This window comes from Schistocerca americana, chromosome 6 (assembly GCF_021461395.2).
Source record: "Schistocerca americana isolate TAMUIC-IGC-003095 chromosome 6, iqSchAmer2.1, whole genome shotgun sequence".
Taxonomy (NCBI): Eukaryota; Metazoa; Arthropoda; class Insecta; order Orthoptera; family Acrididae; genus Schistocerca; species Schistocerca americana.
In genome coordinates, this window is record NC_060124.1 from 130,773,442 (window position 1) to 130,784,541 (window position 11,100).

The 11,100-nt window shown below is 45.8% G+C and overlaps 1 protein-coding gene across 1 annotated transcript in view; it reads left to right on the forward strand.

Moving 5' to 3' along the window:
* The window catches only part of LOC124620006, a 219,216-nt gene extending 216,359 nt beyond the window's left edge, over positions 1-2,857 (forward strand). Inside the window, exons 8-9 of the mRNA XM_047146671.1 lie at positions 1,823-2,137; positions 2,786-2,857. Coding sequence (XP_047002627.1) covers positions 1,823-2,137; positions 2,786-2,857 — 387 coding nt within the window. The remainder of the gene's footprint in view (positions 1-1,822; positions 2,138-2,785) is intronic.
* The last annotated feature ends 8,243 nt before the right edge of the window (positions 2,858-11,100 follow it).

The window sequence follows — 11,100 nt, forward strand, 5'->3', positions numbered from 1 at the left end:
CAGTCCTTCGAGAGTAACTGTTACGTCCATTTCACTTAGAGCGTGTCCACAACCTGGAACCAGTTCATTATCCACCTAGAGCACAGTTTTCGCAGTGGTACCTGGAACAGTGTGGAATGCATCCTACATTTCCATCCTGATTGTTGTTTACCGATGAAGCAACGTTCGGGCGTGATGGAGTCTTCAATATGCACAACTGGCATGTTTGGAGTGAGGATAACCCACATGCCACAGTTACTAGCGCTCATCAAGTGCAGTTCTTCATTAATGTGTGGGTCGGCGTTGTTGGGGACTGTTTAATTGGGCCGTATCTGCTACCTAGGCCATTAAATGGCAGGCACTATTACAATTTTCTTGTCAGAGCATTGCCAGAATTGCTGGAAGGCGTTCCGCTCCCTACAAGACAACGCATGTGGTTCCAACATGACGGGGCGTCGGCACATTTCAGTTGTCGTGTGCGTCGATTCCAGGCAGAAACGTGGAGTGGCAGAGGTGGTCCTCTACCATGGGCTGCTCGATCCCCAGACATGTCCCCTCCGAACTTTTTTGTGTGGGGAGAGATGCGCAACCTTGTTTACCCACGTCCTGTTGCATCAGAAGAGGATCTGGTTGCCCGGATAGTAGCAGCAGCATGAACAATTCAGGATACTCCTGGGGTTTTTGTCCGTGTCAGACAGAACATGATCCGACGGTGTAACCTTTGTTTACGTGTCAATGGAGGCATTTTTGAAAATCTGCTGTAACTGAAATTGGGTTGTGTTAATGTGTTGTATCTTGGTCATAAAAAAAATGGAAAAGTGTTTGTTGGTTCAATTAACTTGCCGCCAGAGAAATCTTCCTCTACCGGTTTAAATACTCCTCACAGGAAAAAATGATCTTAGGGAAAAATATTCGTACAACCTCGCAGAGTTTGTCGGTTTAAATACTTTTGACGCTGTATAAAGCTGTAAGTAAAGCGAAATTTTTTTTACCGAATAAAAATGTTAACTAAAAAATTTCATAATGTGTGTCAAGAAACATCACAGTCTATAATAGTTTTTTTTTAAATTTCTATATATGCAACACCTTTGGGCTTCCTGTGGCTAAGTTCTGTGACCAGAACCTACGAGTTTCTGTGTGAGCAACATCTTTACATCTGCTACATCCAAGTTCTTTGACCACAGCCCACATGTTTGTATGTAAACATAGTGTATTTCACGAGTCACATCAAAATAGTGTAATATGGAGCTATACCTGATATATGGGCGTGAAAATGACCATAAGTGTGTAACTAAGTGGCAAAACTATCATCGCAGCATAACTGTAATAATGGTGCTTCATCTTTTTGTAAGTACAGATACATTTTCGTCAAATGCTGCCTTACCACTTATAATTGTCCCAGTTGTATTTGTAAAGTCATCAGAAAATAATTTTTTGTATTTATACAGTGATCTCCAACAGTACAAACAAGTGAATGAATGTATAAACACCTGAAGATGGGCGCAAGGCCGGAACCGGTCGTGTGACGAATAAACAACCTTTTATTGTGACTGGTAGAGGATATTCTTTTACAACCCCATAAAGAACCAGTCACGGAGTTCGATAGTATCCACTATGGATAAAATTAATTTTGTAAAATGGTTTGAGAAAGATTGCAGGGTGCGCGCCTCGATTCTGTCATCGCTGACCGGCCGGAAGGTGGAGAACACTTAACGGCCTTCCCTTCTGAACGAACTAATGAACTCGTCCAGCGTTTTGGACGAAAACTGGTCATTGTATCCTGCGCGAGCTATAACACGAACTACTCGCGTGGGGAATAACCGTACGTGACGGCTTTCCTCAGGAGCTGGTGTCGCACTTCGACGCCTTCAAGTTCCCGTCGTCGGACGTGGTGCAGTTCCGCGCCCTGGTCACGCCGTGCGTGCCGTCGTGCGAGCCGGCGCACTGCGAGCTGGGCGGCTCGATCGCGGTGGAGGCGAGCGACGAGGACCCGGCCGCCTACTCCGTGGGCCGCATCGAGTCGCTGGGCCGTCGCCGGCGCCGCCGCTCCACCGCCGCCGCCGGCCGGCACAACGCGAGCGCGCCCGAGGACCTGCTGCTGGTGCAGTCGATCCGCATCGCCGACAAGTTCTTCGGCTTCGAGCGGCAGGGCGGCAACGCGAGCGGCGACTCGTGGGGCGACGGCGCGGCGGAGGCGACGGGCGGCTGCGCGTCGACGGCGGCGGTGCTGGCGGCGGGCGCGGCCGCGCTGTGCGCGCAGCTGTGCGTGCTGGGGGCGTGCGCGGCCGCGTGGCGGCGCGCGCGCAGGCACGACAAGCTGCGCGCCGGCGCCAGCGCCGACAGCGTCGCGCACCTCTACGACTCGGGCTACGCGCGCCGCTTCTGAACGCCCCGGGCCGCCCGCCGAGCGCCGCGCGGGGTCGACGGGCCGCGCCCCGCCACCCCTTGACCCCGCGCAGCCCCGCCACGACGCGCTACTCGCTCCACTTCTCTCCGTCCGGAGGGGTCTGCCGCTCGCAGCACGCCGTACTGTCGCACCTCACTGCGCCTTCGACACAATCGCTGTACATCTTCACTCTCTTCTTCTGCGGCATCCGTACTGCACTGGGTGGTTCGTGTACGGGACGTGTACCGGCACGAGATGGGCCCCGGTAGGGACGCGGTCTCCGATGCTTCAGCCAGAGCGCTGCACGTTGTCAAAATGAAATTTAGTAGCTTGCAGAAGACCGTTATTGTGGCATTTCATTGCGCCTTTGACACAACTGCTGTCTATCTTCACGCTATACTGCGGCATCCTTACCGGTAGGAAAGTGGTCTCCAACGCTTCACCGAGAGTGTTGGTCTGTTGCAGCAAGTCAAATGCAAATTTCGTAGCTAGGAGCATCCCGTATTGTCGCACTTCATTGCGCCTTCGACACAATCGCTATACATCTTCGCGCTCTTCTTCTGGTGCTCCTGTACCACACTGGGTGGTTCGTGCACAGTAAGTACACCGGCACACCGGTAAGAGCGTGGTCTCCGATGCTTCAGCCAGAGCGATGATCCGCTGCAGCAGTTTTGTCAAAAGGAAATTCAGTAGCTCGCAGAAGACCGTTACTGTGGTATTTCAATGCGCCTTTGATGCAACCGCTTTTCATCTTCGCGCTATACTTCTCCAGCGTCTGTACCGTACTAGTTAGTTCGTATACCACCACGAAACGCACCCTAGCAGGAACGTAGTTTTTAATGCTCTAACCAGTCTGCCAATCTGTTGTAGCAAGCCCGTCAAAAGTCAATTTAGTAGCTCGTGGCACAGAACACTGTCACACTTCAAAGCACCTTCGATATAAACAGTGTAAACGTTGACGCTCGCACTCGGACAGTTTTTGCCCTGTTGAAGAAACCTTGTCGAAAAGTAGTTTAGTATCGATTCGCACTGGATGTAAGTAACTGGGAACTCCTTCACCCGTGTTCGTTAAGCCACTACCTGTCTGAGCTCTGCGTAGTACTTCTCTTTACTGCATTTGCGGAGACTCGTGCAGAACTTTCGCTCTCGCGGGCGTGTCAGGCTGTGCAGCTTGGTGCTTTCTGGCTCTCTGGACATCTGCATAAACGCCTCACTTTTGCCATCTACTTCTCGCCATCTGCATAAACGTCTCACTTTTACCATGTCCGTGCAGTGAGTAAACTAGTGGAACAGCTCTGACGAGCCGTAAACACGAAGCATTGCAGAGAGCAGGGACAACAGCCAACAAGACAGTATTTAAGGCACTGGTATTTACGATCTACCAACTGTCGTTAGTCAATTCTCTTCTAGAAGTACTGTTCACTTGGATCTTCCTCTTAAGGTCTTTCCTCTCCTGTCCCTTTCTCCAAAATTACAATCACCCCATACAAATCATTTCCTTGGTCGTGTTTCATTATTATTGTCAATTTTTGCCATGATAATTCCCCGTTATTGTTTATGCGTTAGCCTAGCGTCGATTGTGGAGAAACGAGTCCACACACAGCTGACGCAAAAAATTCACGTTCTTCTCTCTCCCACTTTTGCTAACAACAAGCTGTTTTGATAGTATTTTGCTTCCAATCACCTAAAGCTCGACTCCATGGGACACATTTTTTCATGTTACAGCGGCATGACTTTGTGCAGATGGACGTTCAGGTCGTATTTTGACTTTACGGGCTTCCTGTCTTACAACGGCGTAAATTGAAAGAACGTTCGACAAGTTTCGAAAGAAAAAAAAAGAACCTTCCTTCCTATCTTCCCCATATGACGTAGTTCGTAATACGAGATGCTTTTATGAATCGGCAAGGCTGCCATGTCTAGCGTCAAGGATATATAGAACAGACGCAGTCACGAGGTATGAGGAACAAAAAAGAAAATGTGTCAAAAAACAAAAAAACAAAAAAAAAGAAGAGAAAACAAAATACCCAGTGTTTCAGTCGTATGACGGTAATGAGGTCACTGGGATTTGCCATTTCTTTCCACACAAAATCTGCACATTAATGAGATAAACAGCGGTCCACTGACTGTTCAATCGATATCTCGTACGGCGTACGCCCCGCGTAAAGTACTGTGCAGTTGGCGCTGTACCACAAAAGGAGTCACTCTTGACAGCTTTAAAAACGTACATCATTCGTGTCCCAACGACGGACACTTAAAGCGCAAAGTGTCAGAAAGAAGAACTATCGGTGACCCAGGAACATCGAAGACGATACTGCTCATCCCAATCGCGCCGCGCAGCAAGAAATTCGCAAGGTTCCGTACGATAAACAACAGGTAATGGTTTTACGTGGACGTTTAACAGCCGAATGCTCGACGCAACGTGGAATAGCTTGAAATAGGCAGAGTTCTGAACTGCGATAAAACTGCAAATATTACGCGTATCGCTGATGCCGAAAACTCGAGGCACAAGGTATCTGCCGTGAAGGCAAGCGCAAGGCAAGGGGAACGGCCTACCGGCCAGCATCTGGCAACGGCAGCGCATCGACTTTTGGTTTTGGCACGGACTCTCGGATTAGCTCAAGTTCGGCCATTATCCCGTAAGTTACACGATCCGCTCGGAAGCGCTAATTCCCAGGCCGGCACGATTCGGTTGCAAGTAGAGCTCTAAATCGTGAGGCAGTTTACACGCGATTCGATGAATTCGATATTTCTGCAAGTAATTCCATAATTCAGAGTTTGCTGGTGGGTGCAAGACGGCGCCTCCGCCAGAGAGCCTAGCCTACACCACATACTTCTGCAGTAGTCTGAGTCATTTCGAAACACTGTTGTCATTACCAGTTAATATTTACGTCATCTCGATGTTCAGCGACCCGACATTTTTCGACGGTCGCTAAAACCACACACTTGGTGCCACAATAAGGTGCAAGCTAGAGAGGCAGCAAGCTTTTGCACGTGTATCTGTAACACGGTTCGCCAGTAGATTGTTCTAGAGTCTCTCCTGTCCCTGTGTGTGGGGCGCAAAGTAGGTTGTGAAAGCTGATGTGTATACCGTGCACTCACTACGGTTCGCATTAGGAACAGTGGCAGTTGAGTGCGACTGTGTGACGGAACGAGGACATACACTACAATACTTCTATCTAATAAATGAACTGTCGTTTGTGTACATAAAACTGCAACGCCGACTCTTAAGGCACGCCCTCTAGTTCGACTGGAAGGCCACCTGGGGTGCTCAGTTGGTGGTGGGAGGTATTTATTCGCAGGCTTCGCCGCTTCTTCGTGTTCTGTCCGTATTGCTGCGACCGGCGCTGTGCCACAGCTCTCGGTGGTACGGAACTTCACGGTTGCACAACAGATGAATCCATTAAATGAAGTTCCTTTCCCCACGCTTCGGAGCGAAGGGAAGGTAGAATTCACAGCTGTGCTACGCACTCGGCCTCTTGCCCACGTAGGCTGACTGTTTTACTGTTAGAAACCGAGAGAGGCGCGAGATTCAGACTCTCATTACATGTAGCGCTTTCTCACGCTTCAGTCCGTACAAAGGAATCCTGTCTTGTTAGCCTAATAAGTTTATCATCTAACATTACCTCCAAAAATATTTAACATTTAATATTATATACATGCCCAGTATTGTTTTGTAGACACGTATTTAAAAAATAACATTTTAAGTACTTGTTAAGATTGTGAGATTTTAAGAAGCGCGTGCGCGCAGACATTGAATATTATTCATTTATGGTCATAAAGCTTAAGTCAATCACTGGAAATAAGAACTACAGGCGAAATAAGAGAGAATTTGGAAATTTAAGTGACCTTTTAACAACGCATCAAGTATGTACAATCGCTTAGTTCTTTGCCTCAATGTTAAATTTGTAAGTGATGTAATCTGGTTATTTTTAAGTTAGATGTTCAGAACTTAATTAGTAATAAGCAGTTTATGCTGCCGTGCTACTGGAGGCGTTGGCGAAGAAAGCGTACAAGTCCTCGGGACACCATACCGAGCCGAACTGTAGCTTATTTTATTTGAGCAGCGGCAGCCTGGACCACCAACCGAGGACTTGCACGCTTCACGGGAAACGGGGGCGTGGTCGATCTGGCTCCGATCGCTCGCCCAGTCCCCGTTGACTACCGCACAGCAGCCTCCAATTGGACTTCTTGTTATGTAAATACAAGCCTATGCTTAAATAAAACACTTTAATACAAACTGTATCGAACTTTATTTTACTTATTTACCTCTACTACACTGAACCTATCTGCCAGAGAGACAGTATCGTGTAAGTCGTCATCAGAATCTTTACAATACGGGTACAGCACACACTGAAGAAAGGCAAATCTACGTTTATTGTAAATCTATATTCAGAGAAAGCTTTTGACCATACTGAATGGAATTGAAAAGGTATGTAGCAGGCGAAAAAGAGGAAGGGAAAGGTTCTCTGGAACTGGTACAGGAGCCCCGACTGCAGTTATGAGAGTCGAATGGCATGAATGGGAATGGGGCAAATCTGTAACCTCTCCCCGATGTTATTCAATCTGTATATCGACCAAGCAGTAAAGGGAACACAGGAGAAATTTGGAAGGGGAATTAAAGTTCAGGGACCAGAAATAAACATTTTGCGGTTTGCCAATAATGTAATTCTGCCAGGGACGGCAAAGGACTTGCAAGATCAAGTGAACGGAATTGATTATGTCTTGAAAAGAGGTTAAAGATGAATGTAAGCAAAAGCAAAACAAGGGTAATGGAATATAGCACAATTAAATCAGGTGATGATAGAATTAGATTAGGAAATGAGACACTGAAAGTAGTAGATGAGTTCGTACTTGATCTCTAAAATAACTAACGATGGGCGAGGCAGAATGGATATAGAATATAGATTGACAATAGCATAAAGAAAGACGTTTGTTAACATCGAATATAATCTTGTCGGTAAACAGTTCAGACAAGAAATCAGTAAAAACTTTTCAAATGTGAAGCTACAGAAGAATGCTGAAAATATGATGAGTAGATCGGATAAATAATGAGGAGGTAGTGAATTGGATAACGGAAAAAGAAATTTGTGTCACAATTCAACTAAATCAAGGGGTCAGTCGATAGCATATACCCTGAGCCATTGAGGAATCGTCGATTGCCAATGGAAAGAAGTGTGGAGGGATTATCCAGAGATGAAGAGATTTACACAGGGTAGACTAGTGTGGAGAGCTGCCTTAAACCAGTCTGCAGATTGAAGGCCACCACCGATACAACCATAACAACAACAATAATAATAATAACAACAACAATAAAAACAACAGGTACAGCACACGAATCCACTTCATTTTACGAAGCTTAGTCATGGTAACGACAGGTTCAAAATGGTTCAAATGGCTCTGAGCACTACGCGACTTAACTTCTGAGGTCATCAGTCGCCTAGAACTTAGAACTAATTAAACCTAACTAACATAAGGACATCACACACACATCCATGCCCGAGGCAGGATTCGAACCTGCGACCGGAGCGGTCGCTCGGCTCCAGACCGTAGCGCCTAGAACCGCACGGCCGCTCTGGCCGGTGTAACGACAGGAAAAGGTGTCATATTTGGTTTACAAAGAGGCATTATCGAAGCTTTCGCCTGAAACCATGGAAAAACCAGATCAGGGTGGCTAGATAACGTAAACAAGACTGTATATCTACACATAACAGTGTTTGTCTGAACCACTACTGTGCCCATTTCAGCTCTATAGCCTTCTTCAAGTTTACATGTCTGAGAAAGCCGGGATGATTTTGTAGCGAATACGTAGATTTCCAGGAGATACTCACCCATCTTGGATTTGAAAACTGTAACCAACAGTACTCAACTGCCACAGATTTTTTTTTCTCCTTTCTTTTTTAAACGCTGCTTAAGGATGTACGCACAACAAAGATCATTTATGTGTCTTGGTCGCTGAATGGATGCTGCTGCTTCTTTCATGGAAGTTGACATCAACCAGAAGTATGACAGGCGAGTGGACCTAGTGTACTGTCAGTGTTGAGCGCCAAGGTCCGACAGCCAACCCCACCAAGCTTGACGGGGCATCCAGACCCCCTGACGACGAACTTTATCTTGACGGTAGGCAATGTGCTTCTTTCGAGAACATACACATCTCCCCCCCCCCCCCCGCCCCCCCCCCCCCCCCGTCGAACAGAAACGGAAGAAAAGAGGCAGTGGGTTCGTAGTACTGATAAACACAACAAATGTAAGAAAAATATATGTTGGCTAAAAAATAATTATTGAAACGAAAACTGTTTAGACATATGACACTGAAAGAACTTGACGTTTACCATTTTCGCAGTTATCTGAGAATGGACTACAAGAGAACTAGTAAATTGCAGTGTTTGGTGAGATGGTAATTGTGAAACAGAACAGTGTCACGAGAGAATCAGCTACCGCTGAATACAACCTTCCCCGCTTTAGATTTCTCAGCTGACGGAAGAGGATGTACAGATCTAAAACACAGCACTACAATTTCTCCTAGGCTACTTTCAGAAATAATCCCTGAAACTTGTGAATCCATATGTAAAGCCCTGAAAAACCACGCACATGTAAGGAAAACACATTTGAAAATGTAAACGCTTTCTCCTTAGTACATAACGGCCGTCTCTGCGACTAAATAAAGGCTGTTTGTCACAAGTGCTTAATTTCTTCCCGAATACAATAAGAACAGGAGATGGGATGACAGATGAGATTAAAATTGGGAGAGAAGTTCGACAAGGCAGTTGTCTTTCACCTGCTCTGTTTAATAAATTGTTAGACGATTAATTTAAAAACTGGTTCCAACAAATTGGTGGTGTATAATCCAAATCGTTTGAAACATTTATTTGCCTACTTTGTTTTTATTCCTTATTGATTTACTTACCTTCTTTTATCCCTAACAGATTAGATGCGGAAAAAATACTAATTAAAAAAAACCTGCAGAATGCAACTGCGAATAGAACACATGTTCCCTGCTTCCCAACCAGATGCCTCGGTCGCTGAGCCAGCAGTGCTTTCGTTCAACAGCTCATACCTTATGTGTAAGTAAGCGGCAGTCGAAAAAATTTCTTTTCTCTATTTCTAGTGAAATATGTTTTTGTGGGCCCCAAATATACTGATGAAAAATGCTCAGTGTTAAATTATCTATAGATCCTGTCAAGTCTGAGTCAACCGTGCGTCATGAACTTCAAGGGTAGCTTCCTAACAAAAAGGGAGGGGGTTACTGAGCCAAAATATCTTAGTATCTCTCATTTTAGATTGTACACCAGCGACCCGCAAACATGAACCGAATCTATTGGCCCTCTCTTAAGCCTTCCCCTTGGAAGTCTCTATGGCCGGACGTCGTGTCTGGCGTAGCGATAATAAATCATACACACAAACCTTCCTTGTCAACCAGCCTATCTAATAGTGAAAATTATATCAAAATTCCTCCAGCAGTTCGTGAGATTCGCCTCAATACAGACAGTAAAACGCAGCGAGGGACTTTAATTTGTAATATACGCAGATAATGAAACACAGTTCCATCGCAGCGCAGATGCGAAGAAGAGCACGCACAAAATCGACACTGCGAATGTTTCGAAAATAACAAGTCTGCTTATAACAGGCAGACAAACAGCCATTTATATAGTCACAGAGGTGAACCTTATAAGACAGCAATAATCAATTTAGCGATTAATGGATAACACAGGTATAAAACAATGGCAAAATTTTTAGTCACAGTGAAAAGAGCTCAACATGCGTTCGTAAATATAAAAATTTCTTTCACTAAGTATGCACTGTGTGTAGCTTCACCTTGTAGCAGAACACTGCCTACATTGGTATGACGACTACAACTTTTTTCTTCCTTCAACGACAGTGGGTAACAAGGAGGGGCATCTGGAATGATGAGCTCTATAAACATGGTAAAATGTTTCGGCCAAAGGAAACAGCGCCTGCACCGTTGGTTGGATCCGGGCATTTTAAAGGCTCACATAATCCTGTAAAGTGGCCAGACCGTGTATCATGAAAGGGTTGGCATTATCTTGGCACAGTTTGCCAAATCAATACGGACCTGCCGCCAGCCATAGAAGCTAGCATGAAACCTACAGATTCGTAAGTTTGCCTCGACGATAACCATAGCCAAAATGATCATGCAAACGAAGTGGAAAACAATACGTCGCAGTAAACGTTAGTGTACTAGTACAATTCAGTTGTTTTAAATTCAATTTTATTTTCTAAATAGTGGTCTGCTCCAGCTTTGCGTGGGCAGCATAAGTATGAGAGGAGTTCAGTAAGCAATGCAACATTTTTCTTTTTTTTTTTTTTTCTGACAGCAGGTTGGTTTTATTCAGGATTCTAACACACCATATCATTCCATCAAAGCCCTACTTTTCAACATAATCTCTGTACAATGCGACGGCCTTACGCTACCTTACTAGGGGTCTGTATACCCACATGGTGCCACTCTGTTGATCGATGTCACAGCAAGCCTCTTGCCGCATTAATAACCTTCCCATCATGCAGTACTGCTTCCCGTGAAGTCCAACCTTCACTGGACCAAACAGATGGTAGTTGGAAGGTACGAGATCCGGGCTATAGGATGAATGAGGAAGAATGAAGTTTGTGAGCTCCTCCCAGGTGTGCAGACTTTGTGAGGCCTTTCATTGTCATGGGGGAACCGAGCGAGGTGGCGCGGTGGTTAGCACACTGGACTCGCATTCTGCACACCGGCGGTT